At 40.9% G+C, this 25,176-nt stretch overlaps 1 protein-coding gene across 1 annotated transcript in view; it reads left to right on the forward strand.

Moving 5' to 3' along the window:
- The window catches only part of DISC1 (DISC1 scaffold protein), a 192,140-nt gene that overhangs the window by 20,042 nt on the left and 146,922 nt on the right, over window positions 1-25,176 (forward strand). Inside the window, exon 3 of the mRNA XM_086627398.1 lies at window positions 22,936-23,086. Within this exon, the coding sequence (XP_086483524.1) occupies window positions 22,936-23,086 (151 nt within the window). The remainder of the gene's footprint in view (window positions 1-22,935; window positions 23,087-25,176) is intronic.

Consider the following 25,176-nt stretch of genomic DNA (forward strand, 5'->3'; position numbering starts at 1 on the left):
AACAGACTCCGCTTGGGGAAATTAGTTTAATTTGTTACCAATCAAATCAGAGTAGCGTAATAAGAAATAAACCCAGATCTTAAAAAACATTCCCCACCCCCTCCCACCTCTCTCTTCTTCCTGGGCTTAGCTTTACTCCTGATTTCTCTACCTCCTCCCTCCAATGGCACAGAGGGACAGGGAATGGAGGTTGTGGTCAGCTTGTCACACGTTGTTTCTGCTGCTTATTCCTCCTCAGGGGAAGGACTCTTCACACTCTTCCCCTGCTGCAGTGTGGAGTCCCTTCCATGGCAGACAGTTCTCCACAAACTACTCTGACATGAGTCCTTCCCATGGGCTGCAGTTCTTCATGAACTGCTCCAGCATGGGTCCGTTTCATGGGTTGTAGTCCTTCAGGAATAGACTGCTCCAGTGTGGGTCCCCTGTGGAGTCACAAGTCCTGCCAGCAAACCTGCCCCAGCATGGGCTGCTCTCTGTCCATGGTTCCACAGGTCCTGCAGGAGGTTGCTCCAGAGTGGGCTTTCCATAGGGTCAGAGCCTCCTTCAGGTATCCACTAGCTCTGGCATGGGGTCCTCCATGGGCTGCGGGTGGGTCTCTGCTCCACCGTTCCCCTCCTTGGGCTGCACGGGGACAGCCTGCCTCACCATGGTCTGCACCACAGGCTGCAGAGGAATCTCTGGTCTGGTGCCTGGAGCTCCTCTTTCTTCGCTGACCTTGGTGTCTGCAGAGTTGTTGCTCTCACATATTCTCACTCCTCTCCCTGGCTGCAGTTTTCTCTTGCGCAGTTCTTTTGCCCCCTCTTACGTGTGTTATCTCAGAGGCACTACCACAGTTGCTGATGTGCTCGGCCTTGGCCAGCGGTGGGTCTGTCTTGGAGCCGGCTGGCTTTGGCTCTGTGGGATGTAGGGAAAGCTTCTAGCAGCTTCTCACAGAACACACCCCTGTAGCCCCCTACCTGCTACTAAAGCCTTTCCATGGTATGTATGGTTGATGCCTATTAGTTCTTAGGAATGTCTTCTTTCTCATGCTTTTTTGTATGATCTTAATTTCTTTTGCCCCATACATTACAAAGTTACGCTCTCTGTTTGCCTAAAATTACCAAAGTCCGTTTTTTATGTTCAAGATTTATCTTTCATGTAATGCAACAGGTACACATTGTTCCTAATATCTCCAGTGCCTACCTAGAAGAGATATTGCTAAATGCTGCCTGTGATGCGGAATTTCTTGAAGTACCCTTGGGGGAAAGCAAAGACAACATTTATACAGCCCTGGCAGGCAACTAGAAAGGCTACCTATACCAAAGTACATTGGATAACCTTTGGAAAAATCAAGAAAACAGTGTGAAATACTAGAATTTTTTTTCAGTTCTCATCTGCAGGCCAATTGACTCTTGACAGTTGGAGGTCTTTTTGGAAGTGGTGTATAGTGCACAAACCTATCATCTCAGCTTCCAAGTGAGTAGAAAGAAGATACTGGGGCCAGCTAAAGGTCACAAAAAATACCAGTAGCCCCTTCTATACAAAGGAGTTTAAAGCAACAACCCAAACCAACTTGCAGAAGAGAGACACAGAGAGGCTGGCTCTTCCTTGATGTTAATATTCCATTCAGCTAAGATTAACTAATTGCTGCAGATTTCTTTTGAAGGTTAGAATGAAGCTGTGGCAATGCTTATATCTAGTAAGAGAACGTTCTTCTTGGGAGCTCAAGGTAAGGTCAAAAAGTTGAATGAGTATTTCATTGCTGCCAACTCTGACAAAATTCATGACTGTCCTGCTTCCTTCTGTCAGTGAAGAGACCAGTTTGGCCTTGGCTCTGTTTGAGAAACATCCTGTGGATTTGGGATATGTTTAGCAGTATTATGATGTGTTCAATGCTGTACTCTCTGTGCATGGTCTTTGTGCAGGTGATGCTCTTGCCATGCTTGTTTTTCAATTGGTATTTAAGCAGCGTTTTCCTTCCTTATTGCTCAACTGCTTCCAAGCATAGGCAGCTGTTTGCTGCTGAAATCCGTGGGAACGACCATAATGAAAGAGGGAGTGTTAATTACCAAGGTGAACCCAGTGGGGAACACGGATCTGTCAGCACGGCTGTTCCCAGGTGGATTCTTTACTCTGGAATTTTGGGCTGATTCATTCAGAATTACACTCCTTGGAGTTCCTTTCTGGCGAAAGGGTTAACAGACGGTTATTTCTTTACTGCCTTAACATTGGCCATGAGGAGTTGCCAGGGCTCCTACTGTGCAAATTCAACCCCAGCAGATGCTTTTTTAAAAATGAACATTTCCAGTCTTTCAGGTATGAGGACTGAGCATGAAAAAGAGTGCATCCTGTGTGCACAGGATAATATGAGGAACTTCAGCGACTGCAAGGCAAGCGGCTTGCTTTCCCATGTCTCCCACTCTGATGTCCTCTGTTTCTACGCCCTTATCTGACAACATATCTCCTAGCAGTAACTTTTCTTCCCTCCATTTTGTGTTTTAGGAAGATACTTGACAAGTCTCTTTTGTCTCCTCCCCTGAATTACAGGTTCTTCCTCTCCTGTGCCCTTCTTCTGTATTTATTCAGCCAGCAGCCTTCGTTAGCCTGTGCTGCTGCTGTTTCTGCTTGTCACCTGGTGAGCAGGGCTTGGATTTGTTCCTCACCTGCTAATTGTGGTCTCCTGGCAGTGGTAGTGTGTATTCTCAGCCTGCTGCTGTGCTGCCTTTCTGTGGCTATAACTGTCCTCTGGGCTGCAGGCTCCAAGCTGCTGCAAAATAGTCACTCTGCTGCCTCCCTGTTACCTGAAGTCAAGATTAGGGGCATGATGACAAGCTGCATCTTCCTTGTCCCATTCCCTCAATGAGTTAATTTTCACCAGGCTGGAAGGCTACTGACCTTTTCTCAGCAGGCGTGTTTCCCTGCATTCCTTTATTTGCAGCAGCCCCCCAGGAGCCTGAGGAAAAACAGTGCATGTATGAAAGGAGCTGGCGGTCCAGCCACTGGGCTCTTTATTTTGAGAGGCAGCCTCATGCAGTACAGCTACTTGCGTCAAAACTAAATGCCAGTGGTTGGAATCTGTGCCCTCTGGAAACTAGTAAAAAGAATTTGGGTGGTGGCGGTGTGTGTTTCGATGTGTGTTTTTCTGCTGGCTGTGAATGGTTTGGGTCAGATTCTGCAAGGCCATCCTCGGCTCTTAATGGAGTTCCCTGTCCCTTCCTGAGGCTTCAGGAGAGGAATTCTACCAAGAAGGTGTAACGGGAAGAGTCTGGGTTAAACTTACCCTTTGCTGTCCTGGTCTGTTGGGAATGAGAGAACGGGATTGTACTTCTGGCTTGCTCTTTGCATGTATCTTTTGTCCTTCGTCTTGTCAGAGCTTCCCATTTTGGAACAGTGGAATTGTTTTGGTTTTTTAGAAGCAAATATTTACATTGAAACATATGCTTTTTGCTTTCTCTTTTTTCCCCAGAGATGGTGGAGGATGCATTAAACATCTGGCCTCAAATACTTTTTTTCTAGCTTTCTTGCTGCTTTCTGTTATTTCTCAGCGTAACCTCTCACCTCAGAGCATGTTCCTTGAAACCTCTCTACCCACTGCTTGCGGTCATTGTCTTTTCTGCTTTCTGCCATACTTTCTACTGTAGCTGGCAACATTGGCACCTTCTTAATCATTTACGTCACTGTTCCTTTCTTTCCTTCCTTCTCTTCCGTTTCTGTTACTCCCATGCAGTCACTCTTCCTGCCCCCAGTATCTCCAGGAAATTCCCAGGCTACCTTTAGTATTTGGAGTGAAGCACCTGTATTGAGCTATCATGGGACATCTCCACCAACCTGGTTTCTGAAGCTTGCACATATCTTTGTTTATTCCTTTATATGTCGCTGCCTGGAGCTAAAGCTGCTGGTGGTCTGATTGCTTCAGTAGTCCTCATAGGACTGCAGGTATGCTGGCAGCCTGCAGGTCTGGGGTTCAGCTAGAATCACCCCTTGATCTAACCATGTTCAGTGAGCTTCATGTGCCGTCCTGATGAAAGCCTTGTGACCAAGCCACCAACAAGGTTTTAGTCCCGTTCCAATCCTTTTTGCCAGAATTTGAGGAAATCTGTACTTGTTTCACAGCTAGGGCTCATTGTTAACGAATTTAGGTAAAAAGCCAAAATGTTGTTTATATATGAAGAAAACAAAGCCATGCTAGGAAAGGAGAAGAAGCTGTAGTGCTAGAGGTTATCTTAATATCTAAATATCATAATCCTTTCTTTGGAAAACCAGTAATGTAAAGAGTCAAGTTAAGCATAAGGACAAATTATCATTTGTTTGGTTTCCAAAGGAAGATTTGTGAAACTGGATGGAGTGACCAGGAATGCTTGAATCAGTCAAGAGATATTTTTGCTACTGATAAAAGATTTTATTTCTAACTTTTTGGGAGTTTTATGTTAATTCTCTTGTCTAATAATAGTAGAGGAAGAAGGTGAATGTAAGTTGGAATGATGACAGTGCAAATTTTGCAGTGTCAGGGAGAACTTCTGTAGAACTTGTTTGAAAAAATAAAAAAGGTTTTTGATCATCAGTGAAGCTCATTAGCAGGGATATAATGTAGGAGACAAGGTAGTTGTACAGAGGGGAATATTCTATAGGAGTTTTCTGAAAGAATAACATTCAGACTTTTACTTTCTTTGCAACTTTATGCAAATACTTTGTTGCATTTTTTATTATACTCTTTCATGTATTTGACACATTGCCTGTTGTACCTGATTGCTAGTTCTGCTTAAATCTATTAAAAAAAGTATTTGTGGAAAAGTCTTTGGAAACTTGGAATTTTGTTTGAGGGTTTATTTCTTTACGTTCATTCATCATAGCATAATTGCATTAAGTATAAGGTGTGGCAGCCTGGTAATTCCTGGAGCCTGCTGAAGAGATCCATAGGATTTCCCAGTACCAGAAGCGTGGCAGGCTGCCCCCGTGGGCCTTTTCTCTCCATCCTTTGAAATGTTGAAATATCCATTTGTCACTGCTGTGGGCAGGATCTTGTGCTGCACGGACCTGAGTCTGATCTAGTCTGGCAATTCCTGTCACTTCAAGACTGGCTTTGTTTCTTCTGCTATGCCCACGTTTTGTTGTTTGTACTTACGTGCTGCTGGATTGTGCTTGGAAAAGTATAAGGTATTGTTTGTAAACTTTTCTTTCTAGTCCTTTTTGAAAAAATAAAAAAATTCAAACATTTTTCTTCCACAACTTAGGCTTGTATAACCACTCCTGCCTGCAAATAGGCTGCGCACCCAAGAATACCAATGACTTCAGTTGATATCAGATTCTGTATATTTAGATTCTGGATTTTTAAACTTTCATCTCTTCAGGTAGGAGGCAGCTGGCCAAGGGCAAACTTTATTTACACAGTAATGCATCTATTTGATGAAGTTTCCAAGTAAACATAAATAACATTCTCCAGAATGGGGGGGATATATTATACTGTGTTAATGCTGCTACAGTTAAAGCATTCACATCTCAAGGGGCATTCGTCTAACACACTGCTTTGTTAACCTTTAAGTTAACAAAGTTAAGTTACAAAGGACTTTAAAATGATATTTTCTCTGTTACTGAACAGCTAGAAAACAAAGGTCTTTGGGATTAATTTTATTTTCTTCTGAATGTACTTTACTGCAGCTGCTTGCCACCTAAGATTGCGATGCTGCCATCATTCATAGTACTTGTTACTGAAGAAACTGTTATGGCTTTCTAAGGTCTTGATAGTGTTGTTATTGAGTATCTTTGAATAACTAGTTGAATTTGATATACTTAGGAAACATGCCAGAGGGTACAACAAACATTGCTCCCATTCTTGCATGTCGCAGCTGAAGTGGCAGTGAAGAGGTCTGTGAAGAATGCCACTCTGTCCCTTGGCCAGCTTCCAGCCTCCCCTTCCCTGTGGAAGTGACAACCTATGAAGGAAGCTATACGTTACTATACTATGCCAGGTCTCTCTTTTAATGGAGCAATAACGCTTTGAAAGAGAGGTATGTGGCTTCAGGTACCAGTACTGTATCTCTTACAGTACTTATTGACAGGATGGCCTGATTCTGTTATTAATGTTGATGATGTAATTTCCATCAGTCTCATTCTGGAGACATTCAGGTAGTTAATGTTTATTCTGTATCCTAGGGACAGAGTTGAAGCCATCTCTGGTTAACTTTTTGTTTCGTTAGCAAAAAGTTGTTTCTTCTTCATTTAATCTAAAGCTTGATTAGGATGCACACAGTTTTTGGTTATATTCAGCTGGCATCTGGGAAATCTAGTAAGACTTAAGCAGCTTTGGAGCAAATCCAGAAGCCCAGTGCTTACAATCATTGATTGCACACTATGGTGAGAAAGGTCCTTGGGTTTTTTTTGCTTTTAGAGTCCAGTGTGTAAAGTATTTCTACTACTTTCCAGTAACTGCAAAATTTCTTCCAAACTTGTCTTGATGATAAAATATCTGAATCTTATGTGCTAGTGTTCAATTTTAATCTTTCATTAATAATGGAAACAGAGAGGACACTGAGTTGTATATGAATCGCGTTTGGACTGATGTAGCGAGATGATGTGAACCTGTACACCTTCGTTCGCCTCCTCTTCTGTCATTGCACAATGCAACCCAGGTTTCCTCAGGTGACGAGGGTCATGCATCTATGTAACTTGGGTTGTTGCTTGCTTAGCCTTAGGATTTTAGTTCCAGCTGGACTAATGCTAACTTCTGTACTTGTATACATCAATTTTACATTTTAAAATATGCTGTGATGTTTCAAATGACAGTGTGATACTTTTTGGAGAAGCAGAAAAAAGGTTTTGATGAGAGAGAATGAATTATTATACGGAAATAGAGAGCTAAAAGAAAAAGGGGGGGAAAATCCAACTCACAAAAGATTTCCTTTTGTGTTTTTTTGGGTGGTTTTGGGTGTTTTTTTTGTTTCGTTTTAGACTAAATGATCGTATTTGCTTTTTGCTATTGTAACTGTAGGCAAGCTACTTCAATCTGCTTCAAGTGAGCTGTCCATCAAACGGGTATATCACCACTTGCCATACTACAGTCTTTGGAGTTTAATTAAAGATTGTAAAGTGTTGCTCACCAGCCTGGGCTGCGGCACCAAGGATGCTGTTGCATCTGCCGCAGCCAGGAGGAAATGGCCTGTCTCTTGTAGGCAGGATCGGTACTTTGAGTTGATTAGTAATTAGTTCATTATCTCAACTCAGTCCAGCTGGGTAATAATGATTGGTTGCCATAATTCCCCCTTTTTGTTTTACCATTGTTGTTTTCACAAAGGCTTTAAGGTGAGCAGAGACCCGGTCCATTCATATAACTCCAGCAACTTCCCTCCCGCGAATACCACGTCGGGGCTTGCGGCTTTACCTTCTTCTCCGTAGGACTCTCGCTCGGGCTCCCGGCTCTGGCTCCGGCTCTTTTGGCTCAGGTTCTTGGCTCCGGCGAGGGAGTCGGGGCTTCCCAGGGTCTCATGGATGTATCACGTCGGGGTCACCAGTTGTTGCTCACCAGCCTGGGCTGCGGCACCAAGGACACTGTTGCATCTTCTGCAGCCAGGAGGAAATGGCCTGCCTCTTGTAGGCAGGATCGGTACCTTGAGTTGATTAGTAATTAGTTCATCATCTCAACTCAGTCCAGCTGGGTAATAATGATTGGTTGCCATAGTAAAGCCCACTGAGCTCCTATCATGATTGGAGCTTGAGTTTTAAGATGTTACTAGCAATAAATGCTGACACTTTAATTTTCATGTTTTTACAGAAAAGGTGTCCTCATGTAACTTCATGTGTTATAATTGATGTACTTGTGAAAGCTATAGAGCCTGTAGGTTAAGCTGGTCTCACTAGACTGTATAGGGTGAAAAAAAATGACAGTAATGTTAGTTTGTCATGTCTTGGAAAAAAATGAAGGACTTGAACTGCTTTTTTTCTCTATCATGTAGATTACAACAGTTATTTTCTGTAGTAGCAATTATCGGACAGAGTGACCTTTACCAGTTTATGACATTGATGTAGCGGAAGGGACATTTTTCCACTTGACCTTTATGCAATGTGTTGGCTTGGCCTGTAGCACCAAATGAGTTGCAATTGACAGATTTGATGGAACACTAACTTGACAGGAGCTTATTGTTTGGAAGAAGATATGTGTTGAAACATGGAGGCTCTAGTAAATAACATGATAAAAGTTATTTGCATATCTTCCATCACTAAGAAACAACTTGCTTAGAAGCAACCGCTGCCTAAATTGCAATTCGAACAGCGATTAACTGAGATTTTAGCAAAACAGTCATTGAATAGTGACGTTTCGGAGTAAAATCTGTTTTAACTATTTTCTCTTTGTTCTGTAACCAAGTAACAATGGTTTTCTGTATTTTAACCTTGCTTCTTGTTTTAATGCTTCTATCTGTAAAAGGAAGAGGAATAAAAGTCAGATAAACAGTTTTCAGTATATGAGAAGGAAGGCGTGTCTCCCAAGAGGATGGGAGGCGGGGAGTGTGTGTATACATATATACACACGCTGCACCCAAAGATGGGGAGAGAGAGATATGTATGAGTTACTTCTTTGGTTATTTATTAATATATTAAAGAAATAATGGTCAGATACAATTCTGGGAAGAGAGAAGTTCTGGTTATGGGGAGTGTGAGCCGTGAGCGCATGCTAGGGTGAGGGTGAACGGTGTAAAAAGGACCTTAAGGGAGGGCCAAACCATTCCTGCCCCACTGCTCCAGCCGGGAAGCGCAGAGGTCAGCTTCTCTTCAGATCTGTTGAAATAAAGCAGGGAGAGGATTGAGCTTTTTGAGAAGAAATTTAAAAGCAAAGAACAGACGTCAGGTATTTCAGGTGTCTTGTTATAATCCAATATCTCTTTCTGCCCTGGTGGAAGGTTCTGATACTTCCTGTTAATAAAGTAATTCCACTTACAAAATGGATAGGACAAAGTTGTAGTGGAACCCAGATCTATCTGACGCTATTCAAGTAATGAATTATCATGGCTTTTTAAAACTATAGAGCAGCAGGATTGATAAAAGAGCAGCAAATACCATCTGTCTGATCTACGTGTTTCACCACAGTTGTTCTCAAGCTGTCCAGTTGAGGTAAAGTAAAAAGGAGCTGAATGGTTGTGGGAAGGGAAGGCAGCTCAGCTATCTTCTGTTGCATTTGCAGAAGGTGTTTAGAAGGGGAAAAAAAGATGCTTATAGAGGTTGCTGTTTAGACACATTAATGCATGTCCTTACTTGTTAATTCAAAGACAATTTGCTCAAGCAGTATCAATAGAAGGGGCTGCTGCTGGACAGAGTCAAGATGTGAGGCTGGATAGAAATGTTTATTTTGCTATGGTAAAACAGGTGTTGTGGGTGTACTGGCACAGGGTGAAGATTCACTACTGCAGCAATACTATTTCATTGTAACTCATGAAGAAAGAGATTAGTTACTGTGAAGCTGTACGCTAATAAAAAACTTCTTGCAGTGTTTTCATTTGTAGTTAGCACAGGCTACAGAAGATAGTAGGCTTTAATGTGTTTGTTTTACATGCTTGTAGGAGATGTGTAGAAAGCTCAGCTGCATGGCTGGAAGCAGAACCTGCGTCTGGCGAGCAGCAATTCTGGGGCCTACAATAGGACCATGCTTGAAAGATGTCCTGTCTTTTGTATGTGAGTTCATATTAAAATGGCAACTACCTCCTCCTCTCTGGAGCACCTGCTTTTCTGACTCCTGGAGAGCATGGCAGTAGCCAAATATGTCTCAGCACAATTTCTAGCCGGTGCTCCTGCCCTTGCCTCTACAGGACAAGTCCCATCAGAGTCCTGCTCTGCTCATCTTTCCCCTTCGCTCCTGGTTTTGATTGTCACCTGGCTCTCAGTCAACGAAGATACTGGTCTGACAGCTTAAATTTCCAGCCTGAGGAGGCTCTGATGAGCAGGTGGAGGGGCTGCTGGAGGCAGTGAAACTTCATGGGCTCAGGCTGGAAGAAGGCGGTGAGCCCATATTTAAAATTTTAGTCTCGTAGCTTGAAGCATGGAGACCAGTGAAGGTGCCTTGGCACTGCTGTGCTCCGCTCAGGTTGGACATGCGGGAGGCTCTTCTGTGGATCTGCATGCTGGAGGAGGTCAGGCTTCTTCGCAGTGGCTGTTGCTGGGTGGGCTCTGCTGTTCCTATGTGAACACAGTCTAGCTGGGCCTCTGGCTGTGCTTGATGGTCGATGGGATGTTGTCTCATTTGTAACTGCTTTGCTAAAGGGGGACCAAAGTAGAGTTAAAGAGCACTGTGGAACTTGCTTAGAGAGCCTTTTTTGTCTTCTCCCCGTTGACCTCTGCCAGCATCCTCCTGTGCAGCTCTGCCTCCTGCCCTGTATGCTTGAGGGGCAATTTTTATGCCTGAAACACTTCCAGGAGCTCTGTGCTGGAACAGCAAGGACAGCTGCAGAGCCAGGATGAAAAGAATATCGTAAATGTGAAAAAGGTGTGTGTAAAAGGGAGGAAGGTAGCGGAACAAGGGTTTTAAAAAAAAATAACTAGAAAAAGAGAGAGAGAGAGAGACTCTCCAGGATCCCTTTTGTTCAAATAGGAAAGAGAGGCTGGGCTTTATCTGCTTTTGAAATTAGAGAATTAAGAGGTGGCTCCAGGAGATAATAGTCTTTTATGGAGAACGGAGTCCTGTAAAAGAACAAAAGGGCACTAACTTTTAAGAAAAGGTCAAATTATGAAAGGGATAATACAACATTTCTTATGCAAGAAGCAGTTCAGATTGTGTAATTACAGCAATCCTTTTATCTGAAGATCTCACACAGGTGTTAATTAAGCCTAATGAGGCCCCTATGGACCGATTGTTACTATCTACATTTTTACCTGCAGAGGACCTAGAAGCTGGAAGAAATGAGGCTATTCGCCTGAGATCGAGTAAGGCAGCACTGTGGAATCCGTGCTCATGAGAGAGCACAGAGTGTGACTTAGAGCCACCTGGCACAGCCATGGGCAGAACCCTTTCCATGAAACTATGCTGTATGTCCCTATTGCTTTTTTTTTTTTCCTCCTGAAAATGTAGGTATGTGTAGATGCATAAAAAGAATGTGTGGTCTGAGAAAAGTTAACCTTTCTAGCTGGGCTGTCTTAATTATGCCTGTGACTACTCCTGTTTGTTTTGTTTTCTTTTTTTCTAACACTATGCTTAAGATTTGCAGGTTCCTGTGATATTCAGTGTTTTGAGAGCCTTATGGGAACCTGCAGTAAGGAAAATATACCTATGTTGGTGAGGTTTTGTATGTTAATTCCTTTGATGTGTTCACCTCAGTCTTTACAATGCAGAGCAGACGGATAGATTGTTTTGTGAGCTCCCTACAGGGAAATCGAACAACTCTTAATTGTTGTTTTTCTTTCTATAATACTCTTGAGCTGTTGATAATTCCACAAGAAAGTCTGTAAAAGTACTGGTGGATGAATAAGAATGGAGAAACAGAATTTTGAGATACTCTTACAATGTTTTTTTTTTTTTTGTAGGATGTTGGACTTTTGAGCAAGCCTTCTAAGCTTTGTATCTGTTTCTGACCATACCCCACATAGTGTGGGTGGTTGCCTGCCTTGTATTTAGTTGTTTTATTCTTTTTTCCTGGCAGTGGAATTTGGGCAGCTCCAAGACTAAGCTTGCCTACTTTTGCTGTGTCTGGAAGGCTCCATAACGGGTTGAACATGGTGGGTATGTTGACTCTACTGCTACCGTGATGCGTTGGTATAGATCTGTTTCAGAGAGGTGGTGCCCCTGAGTTGCCAGCTCTGTTTGCACCCTATTGTCCTACCTTACAGACTGGATCAGTTATAAGTGACTGTGTTGTGGTGGAGAGCTCAGTCTTTGAAGGCTTTGTTCCTCACATGCAGAACACACAGCCACTGTTTCAAGGGCAATGTGTTATATCTGCTCATCTTCCGTAACAGAGACTTGCAGGCCATGAAAGGGGAAATAGCTTAGCAAACTAAAGTAGTTTTTAGAATAAGAGCCTGCTGGGCTGATTGTTTTTTGAGTTTTTAGATGTGTCTAAATGAACAGCAGTCTGTGAAAGTATATCACTTCCAGTACGGAGTCATTATCTGAGATGAATACCTGGGACCTTTTTTTGCTGGTAGGCAGCTGGTCTGTGCCACTTGTGAAAACATAACCACTCAGCAACAGAATGGGTAAGAATCTGTTTTGGAACACATAAGAAGTATTTAAAGGTGAAGACTGCGTGGGGCAGTTTGTCTCGCTTGGGTTTCTGTGCCAGCTAAGGGGAAGCTCTTCGCATTTTCACGCAGTGGAACAATTCACAGAAGTAAGGTAGCGCGAGGGCTGTAACACACGTGTAGGGAGTGGGAGGAGTCTTTGTTTCAGGGCAGTGCTTTGGTGGAAGGTGGTGACTCAGTGCAATACGTTACGCTGCTGTGAAGCTGCTGACATGAAGTATGACTTGATAGCAGAGGAAGGGCCTCCTCTGAGGCTATTGCAGTGAGATGTGACTTTGTTCCAGTTCAGCTTGAGACTGTTTCTGAAGAGAAGTTTACTTTGCACAACGCTCTGAACTCCACAGACTTTCTGAATTTTTTACAGAATTTGGTGCCATTTTTGGAATATCAGGAAATACTGAATGTTTTGAAATCGGAGATCAGTTGGACAAAATGTGCTTGAGATACAGTTTGCAGGAAAAAAAAAAGAAGGATTTAAGACTTTTATATCTGATATTCTGTATTTTTTTTTTTGCCTTCCAGAGTTGCAGGATCCCACTGCAGTTGTCACTGCCCAAAATTATTTGAATTGTTCTGTGTTTTACACTCTGTATGCTTTGGTACCAAAAGCAGTCTTGGGAAAGCAATGTTGAGGATGGTAGTTAGGAAATAGGCAAGAGCTCAGTATTTGTATAGCCAAATAAACTGCATGTGTAGGTCAAATAGCTAAAAAGCTTTATTTTGTCTCTGTACCCCACCAAAAGTTAAAGTTATTCTAGCCTTTGATCACAGTCTGGAGTGTGGTGGGGAAAAGGGAGTCTGTGTAAATCTGGCAGAGTAATTCAAAGTCCAGCAGAAATCCAGGAGAAACGCAAATAACGTTCAGGAAAGAAAGGAGATGAGAGAAGCAGATGCTAGCTGAGGTGGAGGGTGTGGGAAGGGAAGAGAATGAAGGGGCAGAAACACAGTGAAGAGAAACTGAGGTGTAAGGATGCCTGTGAGTTGCCAAGGAGAGGGAATCAGTTTGTGAGGCTGAGTTCAAAGGGAAGGGCAGGAAATAAGTCACCACATAAGTTAGCAACTGTTCTGTGTTTAAATGATTTCATTTGAATTCAGATGCCTTGAGCTGGTGGAAATTACTGGATCTGACTAGATATAAGGAAGACATTTTTTTATGATGAGAGTAGTGAAGCACTGAATATATATTGCCCAGACAGGTGGTAGATGCCCCATCCCTGGAAACATTCAAGGTCAGGTTGGAGGAGGCTCTGAGCAACCTGATGTAGTTGAAGATGTCCCTGCCCATTACAGGGGGGTTGGCCTTGATGGCCTTTAAAGGTCCCTTCCAACCCAAACTGTTCTATGATTCTATTGAATTTTAAAACTTGTGAATTGATTTTTGACTTATGGCAGGCAAAGTAGTCTGAGAACAAATTACAGATGTTTTAAACTGTTCTCTTATTCCTTGCTTTCTTAGAATATGACCTTTTCTGGGTGAAGTGGAACGGTGTGACTTCTGGGTGCTAGAACAGTAATGGATGGTGGAAAATGGAAAAGTGACTAGGCTGAACTAGGCTAGCATCTTTAGTAGTTTTTAAGTGGTTTCTGGTTTTTCATCTACTAACCCAGAGCGCTTGGGAAGGGCATCATCTTAATTTGAGGGTAAAGTTTTAATCCTTGAAGAGCATTAGAGATAAGGAAAGAGGAAATTTGATGTATGTATTTAAGATTATGTAGACTACTAAATGTGAGAGTGGAGACCTGGAATGCAAGAAAACATTGAACACTGTGTGGGAACTCATGAAGGGGAATGCAGGGAGAAAGAGAGGAAGAAAAAAGACTTTCTTTAACCAAAAGCAAAATTCTGGCATCCAGGTACTCATCCATGCTGAATGGATGTACTGTTTTCAGCTCAGTTACCACAAAGACTTCCTTTATCTTCTCTTTCCCCTTTTGTTTCTAGAGCAAAGCTTCAAGTTTCCTCGTAGAGTTCCCCACTGCAGTTTTCAGACCAGTTGACTTGGGGTTGCATGCATGTATTTACAGTCTCTTTATAATTCTCTTTGTGTAATATCCGTTCTATAAGAAAGCATGTTTGGTAAGTTTTAATCAGTGTGCCTTGCCACAGAAGGAAAATAACATTGTCTAATTGCATTTTGGTTTTGGTGGTGCTGATTTGTAACTGGTGGCTTAAGCGGAACTGCAAGCTGATTTCTTCACCTATTATAGTCGTTGGGTAACACGACACAATTTAATATACAGCACACTTCAAAATCTGCTATTTTCTTTCAAACTTCAACTTAAAGCAACTCTACACCTACTCGTTGGTGTTGCTTAGCCTAGACTTCGTGCTGCTTTGTTGGGCATTTTTACAGCATGGCTTTTAAAAGTATGAAGATAAACTGGAACACTTCTTATATTATCTATACTAGTTTTAGACTTAAACCACACAAAAAGTATTTCAAACGGTGTGCTTTAGTATGATATTTTCAATATATTCAGGTTAGGTGATAACGAAGGAGCCTTTTCTTTTCTTGACAGCTGGAACAAAGCACTTTAGATTCACAATATGTGCTTAAATAGAGCCTGATACAAAAAAAAAAAATCCCAACATAATCTGACTGTGTGTCTAGTCATAAAATCCTTGATATAAAAGCCCAGATAAAGTTCATCAGATTTTTTAAATTTCTTATTAGGGTATTTAGAGCTTCCTTTATAAAAATGACTGATATCTCACAATATAATGCAATTATTTGTAGAGTATTGCATTGTTTCACTGATAATTGACTGGCCTGTCTTCTAATCAGCCCAGTGCGTTTATTCAGAGGCAGCAAAGAAAGGATGGCTTAGGGATTCCTGGAGCAAGGAAAGGGACATAGCAAACAGATTGAATCATCCACAGTCGACATTGATATATAGCTGACAGTTGTTCAATGTATGTGAACTCTGCTGATTGGAAACCTTTACCAAAGCTCTTCCTCTACCATCTCTGATAAAAGCAGCAGCTGTATTGAAAGCCAGGGAGCTTTGCATTGATTTCTGCTAGCTTCCTTGTCTTGAGGGATCTTTTTAAGAGTTGAATTTAATTCACAATAGGCATCTATGCCATTGTGCTGTATAGCCTTACTTTTTTTAAAATGCAGATTCAGCCTGGAATCAGCGGTACGTGTTTTTCTTTATTTCTGTACAATTTCATATGTAGTGACAGTACTGTCAGCACTGCTTGCAGAATAATGTTAATATCAAATAAAGTGCACCAGCAATCGACTTGTTTTTTCCTTTAATGTATCTTTTGATGTTACTGTAAATTATTTTTATTGTAAAGTCATATTGGAAATGTCGGCATCTCAGTGGTTTCGTTGCGAACTTGATGTTTATGAAAGACTATGAAAAGCAAAAGTCAAAAGTGCACTTTTTATTTTGTATTGTGAATTGACGAAAACAGAAAAGATGTTTCAAAAAAAATGCCTACACATCAAAATTCTGGTGACGTTTGAAGGCATTTACAAATGCAGCAAATCTGAAGATAGAGACTATATGGGATAGACACTGTATGGAATTGTACCTTTATTTTAGCGCAGTTACAAAGATGAGTAGGGGGTTGCTACATACAGAAAACTGCCCACTATTTCAGCAACTGTTAGCCATGTCAGGCATGTTAAAAATTGTAATTACTCTAGTATTTGGAAAATTATGGAAGTGGCTAGTTTATGCTGTAATGTAAAAAGTTTGAAGCTCTTACTATGAAAATCTTTGCTATTAAAAGTATTATAAAAACTTCATGTTTTTTGGAAGTGTCAGATTCTGAGCAGTGGAGATTGAGCTGCTTCTGGTACACTGACTCATACTTTGTTTTTGCCTGTATTGTATGTCCGATGGTTTGTCCTCTCCATTTGTCTCTTTGACTGTCTTTTTTTTGTTGATTGTAAATTTATTGCAGTAGGATTTTTTTTTTTTACTGTTGTTTGAGCCTAGTATGATTGGAGCGTGCACTGGAGGCTCTTCTGTGAGATGATAGTGGCAAATAATAGCTACTGTGCTTGCAGGATAGTCATGTTACAGGAAATTGTAGTGTAGATTTATCCAGATAGTTCTGATGTGACTTAAACTGAGCCGAGAAAGAACAACTGTGAGGATAGTTCAGCCTACATCATTGCCAGGTGATAATGAGAAAGAAACATGGGAAAGCAAAATTTTTCTGATGCTGACCAAGTAACTTAAGAGATTAATCACCCAAGTCAGAACTCTGACATGTCCTGCTGGTCTCTTACCTCCCTCCTTTGCCAGAGATGTGCTGGAAGAACCTTTCTGGCTTTGTGGCTTCTTGCTGTTCTTCCTGCTGACGTTGAAAGTAAGTGTACCTACACTTTCACAAAACCCAGAATCCTACAGCTTGTGTGCCACTCCGTTTATTACTAAGAGACAGAGAATGTTACAGATCTGAGTGGCAATCTGTCAGCGGTGTTGCTGCTATGGATGTTCTACACAATAGAGGCACTGATCAAAATTTATGCTGAAGGTCTACACTGGGCTTGCACTAGTGCTCTTTTGGGAAGAAATTTCATATGCAGCATAGACTTTTCAGTGTTAAGATGTTAACTGTAGGTGGGAAACCTGGTGTTGTGCTTTGGGGGAAGAAGTGAAACTTCTGAGAAATTAGCTTTTTGTTCAAAGCCTAAATGAACACTCTTAAATTCAATATGAATTAGAGGGGAAAAATCAATATCTGCCAATGTGTCAAGCTTCTTTTTATAAGAGGTATGACAGCTGAAATATGTTTGTTCTTGTATTTTTTTTTTAAAGCTTTCAGACTTCCCAACTCTGCTGGAGCACTGGCATTTGGTACATTACATTCTGAAATATTATGTATGGGCATGGGGCTGGAGACAGACATTAGAAGAGCTGATTGGAGTCACAGGAGCTGTACCCTAAAGCTATGCCTACCCTGCCCACTGTGTGGACTAACAGGAGCACATCTGCACAGCAAAACAGTTCAGCACTGAGCAACCAGCATCTGCAGTTCAGAGGGTCTTACTTCAGACTAGGTTTAGTGTAGTCTTGTGGACTGAAGGTCACTTAGTAGTTGGAGTCCTTTGGCTACACCTCTAGAGTACGTCTTCAGACTGTTCCACCTGGAAGAAAACTAGTCCATGCACTCCAGGACTGCTCTACAATGCAAAACAAAATACAGTAAACGGGGCAACCAGGAGATTTCCTTCGAAGGCTTGCCTAATCTGAGCTGAAATGCTGTTTGGGCCAGGGTCCTTGGAATACTTCCAGCACTCGGTTGGAAAAAGTAGCTCCTGGAAAAGCTAGTAAGCAGAGGCTAAAGCTTTCCAGGCACAGCTGTAAGCCCTTGGGTACCACAGCACAATGTTTGTGTTCAGTTCATAACAGGCTAGAGCATAATGGCTGCTAGAACAGAACACAAATGAAATTACCCTGCTTACCCACCACTTAATTTTTTCTATTCCGACCAAAAAGGCAACTTTATGAAATTCAGCACTCCAGCTGTGCTCCTGAACTGTCAAGATGACCTTGAGGGACAGCTGAGCAAATTAAACTCCTGGCTGTTGAAAGTCCTTTGGAGTCAGAAGCAACCTACAGAAATCACCTCAAAGCAGGAAGGCAAAAATCTGTGGAGTGCTACAACTCCGTAATTCTTTGTTTTGTGTGTATTCCTTAGTTATTTGGCATTGTTGGTACAGGCGACAAACCCTTCTAATTCCTGCTTTACCCTACTGAGATGCTGGATCAATGTTTGTCCCTGGTTTCTGGTGCTAATTGAAGTTCAAAGACTAGTAACCTGATGAGTCCAAGAGAGTAAGTCTCCCACATTTCCAGCCTAACTCAAGGCATTAGAGTAACCAGAAAGTACAGTGATGACATGATGTCACATGTGATGCCACAAGCTTCCTCTGCTGCAGACAACATCAACTGTCTACTGTCTCTCCATTCCTTTTTCTTTCTTATCAATGAGAAATCAGTGTACATAAATCGGGGTGGGGGAGGAAGCGTTATATATTTTTTAAGGATGCTGCAATTTCCTGGCTTTTAACTGGTGCGGACTGATGGGGGGGAAATGCAGAGCTTGCTGGGAGGCAGAGAGTCTGCTTGAGCAGTCCCTGTAAGAAATCCTTCAGACACCATTCTCTGTTGCTTCTCTTAGAGGTACTGTTTCAATATTTGGGTATTAATTGGTCTGCATGTTTTCCTGCAAGTAATTTTGCAGGAGAACAATGCTAGTAATTGGGCTGTAGGCACCTTGCTTACTAGTCTGTTCTCCAGCTGTGTTTCACTCACGTGTTCAAGCTCTGCATTAGACTCCTCACTTTCTAGGCTTTGTGGCATTGCTGTAGCTAATCTAAGTCTGTCCTGGAAAATGGGTGGTGCAATTTGAACATCATGATGCCTAAGTTGTTAACATGCAGGGAAAGTGAAGGAGGAATGTTTTGGTTTATTTATATTAAAAAAAAAAAAAAGAAACACCCAATCTGATCATCAGACTTTAGGTTTAAAATTACAAATGAGGTACATGTTTATGTAATTCATAATTCTGTTTTGAAATTCTCTATCATAGTATATTTTGGAGACCAAAAACATAGACAGTTTGAGAAAAGAGAAGTTTCTGGTGGATAGATGTCCACATACTGGTGATTTTTTAAAATTTATTTTCTTTTCCTTTTCCCTCTCAAAGCAGTGAAATGATCTGGGAGTAGTTTCTTGCTCAGGAAGTCTTTCAGCTGACAAACATTAGAGGTTCAGGAGCAGTATCAATCTAAAGGGGCACTTTGCACCCTGCTACTGCGTGCGGTTGAAGACAGGCTGCTAGAAGAGGGATCTTTGGATATGAACCTGGGACTTCTTTAGTTCTTACAAATTAGGTAAGAATATTTTTGATGCTGAGCATAAAAAACCACTTCAGTCATCATGGAAGCTTTAAGCTTTTAAGAAAGTGAATGCTGGGGAGATTACCTGACTCTGGAAGTATCTAGCAGGTAAGAAAAAAGGTTTTAAGACTGCAATGTGTGATTTACGCATGTAAACCCTGCACAAATCCTGGTTTAGATCCTCCAGATTTTTGGGGGAAGTGAGGAAAGAGGGAGGCGTTTTTTTGCAGGATTGTGAGGCAGGATCAAATGGCCTTCTCTAGTTGAACTAGAGGAAGTAACACTTCCTTAATGACTAGCACTTCATAGAATACCACAATTGATTGTCTTCCCACCTATCAACAAAGAACAGACATAAACACAAATATATGCGATATGTAGCAAATGAGGTTCTACCCTTGCTGTGGTGATTTTCTTAAATGTTTTTTAAATGATGAGAAATAGTTCTGATAAAGTGAGCCTTTTCTTCGAGGGAATAAAACCAATATCAGAATACGTAAAAAGCAGAGAGGTAGCCAGATGTTCTCATATGGTCAATTAAAAACTATGGAAATTGCTTCCTTTGCTCAAAGCTATTACAAAACATGATCTTTGGAGAAAATGCAGTTCTCCGACTGTGCTCTGTTTAATTGAGAAGCAGTCAGCATCTTCCAAGCCTGTACTCTGGGTTGGCTTTAAATTGAGTGGGATATCTGGAGTGCACCAGGGGATGGAAGGTAATTTATGGGTTGACTTTTGCTGTTAGCACTGAAGTAGAAGCTTCATCTAGGTTATCTGTAGGACTACTGCAAGGCAGCAAGCTAGCAACAGAATACAGTGAAATAAAAGGCTGGTAAAGAAAGCTAAGCCTTATTCCAAATGCTTGTCTGTAAAACAATATGTATCGAATACGTTAAAGTTCTGCTACTGAAGAACTTCATCAAACAGGAGGATTGCTTTTTGCATGTAAGCTGTGTGTTAAATGATGTATTCCGAGGTGTACTATGGGACAGAGGAAAAAAATATTAAGGCTTTCTGTGTGGTGGAGGTATCTGAGTGCATGGGGTTTCTTTGGGTGTCTCAGTCCATCAGTGAGCTCGGGGATCCTGTGAAAGTCTTTTCTGTGTTGAAATAATGTGCTTAATAGACTAAAATGAAGGTAAAAGAAAGTAATGTCCTTGAGTCTGATGGCTTATGAACAGTAAAGGCCACCTGTGTCTGCTTCTTGGCTGGAAAATCCTAGAAAATATGGTGGGAAGGGATCTCAGGAGAGCACATTTGATCTTACTGGCCCGATCTTAAAAGCCGTGCCAGAGCTGTTCCTGAGAGCTGTTTGACCTGAAAACCAACACTGGTGGAGATTTCCTGGCAGTCCCAAGCAGTTACCTCTAATGTTTTTCCTCATCATCTTTGTTGCAACTCAGGTTTGTTGCTGAGGACTCAAGTTCTGAGGAGAGGTGAAAAGCATTGTATTACTGCTTTCTTTGCAGCTTCCTGGTATGTAATAGTACTGGAAGTTACTCCTCTCAGTCTTTATCTCCACTAGAGGAACCCTGCTTGTTGTCATCTTTTTCATGTGTGCTATTAGCTAGATTTGTGATCATTTCCATTACTTCTACTTGATGCAGATCTCTCTTGAGTTGCAGCAGTGAAAGCTGGACTGAGATAAGCCTTACTTGCATGATTCCCTGCTCCACAGCTGGCACTGAGGTGCCTTGGTCTCTCCATGCACTGAAAACATCAACCAGGTCAAACCGAGGGGGTCTCCTTTCCAGGCGAGGAGCTTGAAAGCCAAGTGCTGCAGTGTTCAGCTAAGTGGTGGTAGAGCCTCTTGAGATGTAAACTCTAACCGCAATGCTCAAAGGGTAAACCCACATTTAATGCTGAGAGATGATGAGCAGATATGGCCAGCAATAGTACTTATAAAATGTCAGTGAAACAAATTATTTAGAAACGTCTGTTAGCAGAAACTAATTGAATTCTGTGCAGACTGGGATATATAAAGCAGGATGCAGCCAAGAATTAATGAGAATGAACTGGCACGTGAATCCCCTCATCTGTTTTTCTACTCAAAATAGCCTGTTTCTAGGGCCAGGATGAGTAGGAGTAGAACGATGAAACAACTGGACACACAAATGCAGCGTGAGCATAATTATGTCGAAGAACAATGACGACATCATTGAATGACTGTAGAGAGTTGCCACAACTCCCGCTTGGGTGACACGGGAAGCTCGATGGTGAACGGTTTGGGTAGAAGTGTTTTGACATTCAGTGGCCATTGGTCGCAGTCCAACCCTCACTTTTCTGTTTGTAACAGTGATATTTTTGATGACTGTGTTTGAAATTCCACATGAAATGAGAATGCTGATACGTTTTTCTGGTTGAAGTACGGGCTCGGAAGTCTCATCTGGGTCCAAATTCCAGTTTCCTTGTAGTGATAGGGATAGGATGAACCTGTTCAGCTGTGATCCCTGAGAAACTCATTGCAGATGTGGTTCACCTCCACTGCTGAAATTATGTTTCTCATTTGCAGGAAGAACATGCACGCATGTACATGTGGTTGTTGGGGCAAGGCCTGGACCTTGCAGTAACTTGGGTAGTGATCTTTTCATCTGGAGCCTTCTGGCAGCATTTTGCACCCTAACAACAACATGAATGTAACTACCCTGGAAAGGTCTACTAGCCTAGGGAGAAGATCTAGTCTCATTAGTACGTTCTGTGTTTTTATTCCACCTCATTGGCACAGAAACAGAAGGGAGATCAATGCTAATGATAGATTATTGTAAAAATGCATCATTTCACTAAATCATTAAATGAAAAACAACCCCTCTTCTTAAAACCCCTTTGAGGATAAAGAAAGAAAATAAGCAGTTAAAAGCATGCACAAATGGGTGTTATTTTGATAGTAACGTGTATTGAAAATGTTAGAAGGGAAGGAAGGAATGATAATCATGCAAAATTGTAGGCAACGAGGTTGTGAGGAAAGTACTGAACTGTAAAGGTTTTCCATTTGTGGGTAGTTCAAAACTCCCTGATTTGACTAATGTATCATCAAAGCTGTTCTGGCTTGGACAAGCCAGGCTTGTTATCCATCACGTATGTGATTTTGCTAGTATGCTGGCACTATAGAGAATAGACGTACCAGAAATAATAATTAGGGTTTGGAACTATGTTCCTTTGTTTTCTACACAGGGAAAGAAAACAAGTAAGAACTAGCTTATATAGAGAATTGTTTACTCTAAGGAATTAGTTATAGAGTTATGGTAAAGTCAAAGCATTAAGGACCACTATTGTTTTTGTTGAAAGTAAAACTTTTTGTTGGATGATAAAGTAAGCATAATTCAGGAGAACCTGGAATAAGAGAATTGTTTAATTGCTATAATTACATGTGCATTTTCTGCTGAAAATATTGCTGAGATATCATATGTGATTCTTCAGCTCTCGACCTAACAACAATCCAGTTTTTGAAAAGATCAGACTTTAAACGTATAACTGCCATCTAAGATTGTTTTAAAACTGGAGGGAGTGCAGAGTAGGTTTTCTTAGAATCGAATTCAGAGCTGTTACTCTAGGAAAGAGCATAGATGAGAACTTTGAGCCAATTCTTTAGAGCCTTACCAAATGAAAACTCTGTGAAAGTGCTGGGAAGCCTGCAGTTTTTTCCTTGTCATAGAAGTAAGTAGTTTAGCATCCTGGTTATCTGATGCTTTTCATTGTATTCTTAGGAATTCATCCTTGAGCAAAACAAACCAATGTATTATATTGAAAGGGAAAGGACTGTCTGTGAGCTGGATTTTACTTTTTTCGATTGACCTATTTTCTTCTTCAGGTAAAATGGAACCTTTTTGTCGCTGTTAAATTTAACTTTTTTTTTTTTAAATTGAATTTCTAGCCGATAAATTTAGACGGAAACTCGAAGAACTGGAGAAAGAGAAAAACTCTTTAAAATTTCAGCTTCCTTCAAGACATCCTTCAATTAGCAGTTTTTTGGATAGGTTCGTTACCCAAGTTCAAGCAGCATTGCGCTGGGCTGCCGATCATCAGTAAGTTTATTGCTTCTTTATTGTGTAAAACAAATGCTTCTGTTTTTCTCAAAATATTTGAATAAAATTTATGAATAATTTTAATAAAGAGTTTTAAGGACTTTCTAACATATTAGTATGGAGCTTGTTTATGAAAATCCCCCTCGCCCTCCTTTTTTTCTTTCTATAATTCTTTCAGAATTGCCTTGAGAAACATTGATCACGATGAACTGGTGAATTAAATGAAACTTTTCTCACTGATGTTGAGTGGGAATGGAATTGAATCCTTGACACAGCAGCTTGAGCATACAACAGCAAGGCAGCTTGAGCAACGGTTCCCCGTGGAGTTAATTCTGATGCTCCTTTTCAGGCAATGAAAGGATATTTAAATATAAAATAAAAACAGATTCTTTTTTGATATGAATAGATCTTTGAGAGCATCCTTTTATGCATCGTTTGTTAGGTGGCAGTAATGTGCTCAGCACTGTACAAAGTCACAAAAATAAATTCTCAGCTTTCTCTTGAAGGGATGGCAACGTCAAAGGTAGGGGGAATGTGCGATATGTTGGATGGCCCAAGGGAGGTAGTTAGCTTAGGAAGAAAAAGTTGTCTCTATTTCTAAGTCTTCCTTCAGTTATGCTACTGGTTACTGTTGTTAGAAGTAAGAGGATTCTTCATAGATATTGGAAGCTATTCTCAAAAGCAGTAGCACAAATGAAAGGAGAAAAACCTTTTGTTTTCTGGCAGCTTGTACACGTAAAGGCTGCAGCGTGCTAGTCAGTACGTTTGGGTATAATTTTTGATATCCATGAAAATTAGATAAAATGACTACAGAAAATAGAATTCTGTTGCAGAATTTGAGACTTTTAAGGGTATTTTTAGCCTCTATTTCACCTTAAAGATTAGAATACAACATTCTGCATTTTGTTATTAAGATGTGTTCACTCTATGCATTAATTGGTAATAATGATTTTGACTTTAGATGTGGTGGTGTCTTTGGTGTCACAAATTGAGTCACTAAAACATCCTTGAAATACATAGTCTGCTTATGTTTTTTTCTATATAATGTGTATATATAATATATTTTATATATAAAATATATCTTATATATAAATTTATATAAGTGTTCCTGTTCTTTGGATGATTATATCTGTAACTCTTCTCTTTGCACAGGTCTGAGAGCAGTGCCATTCTTCAGGGTCAGATGAATATCCTCTTGTGCACACTCCTTTCTTTGAGCTTGAGTTTGACTGTTGTTGTGACACCCTTTCTTTTTCTCACTTGATTCTTGTAGCCTTTCACACCGCTTTGTCGTCTGACTCTTGTTTTCAATAGGGGTGTTTAAAATTTTTCTGTTCCAACAGTATTTTTAGATAGTACAGGCTGGAAAAAATGACAACTTTTTCAAGAAAATTTATAGGTTTCAGTTTTTATTTTCATTTTGAATTGGAACAAAACCAATATACTCAAGATTTCCTTTTTCAGCTGGAAAATTAAAAAAGATAATCAAACTAGCCTCAGAAGACCAGGTCATTGCAGTTTTGCTGTAGTTAACCAGTCTTATCTTTTTGCAAATAAAGAACATTTTAAATGAAAAGTGTGTATGGCAGGTTGTCTAATACATGAGACTGAAATTCATGCCTCAGTTTTGGTTTACTTGATGAAATTATCAGATGAGTTTTTAGGTGAATGCATTCGGTGTTGACACAGGACATTGGAGGCAGGTGGTAGAAGCCAGATTTGGTTATGTTTAGCTTAGGAGCAATTGCTCAAGTGTGGTGAGATCAGAGAGATCTTATTTCTGTTTCCTCAGTACCAAGTAGGCAGATGTACATGGGATTTCCAAGGAGGTTTTGAGAATAACTTAGGTTTATTGTGGAATGTTTCCTAAGTTTTGACCAGCCACAAAATTTCTATTGCACACAACTCTCAGAAAGATGCAGCTTTTACTAAAAGAATGCAGCTTCAAAGCTGCTGGGAAGTGTGGTTGACTGGAGCCACGACAATCTATAATGATTGTAAGGCCTAGCACTTTGTAATACGAATGTGTCTTTGATCTATTTTGTTATTACAGAAATACAGTTACACTGTCATCATATCTATTTTAAGTA

The sequence above is a fragment of the Tauraco erythrolophus genome, chromosome 2, assembly GCF_009769465.1.
Source record: "Tauraco erythrolophus isolate bTauEry1 chromosome 2, bTauEry1.pri, whole genome shotgun sequence".
Lineage (NCBI taxonomy): Eukaryota > Metazoa > Chordata > Aves > Musophagiformes > Musophagidae > Tauraco > Tauraco erythrolophus.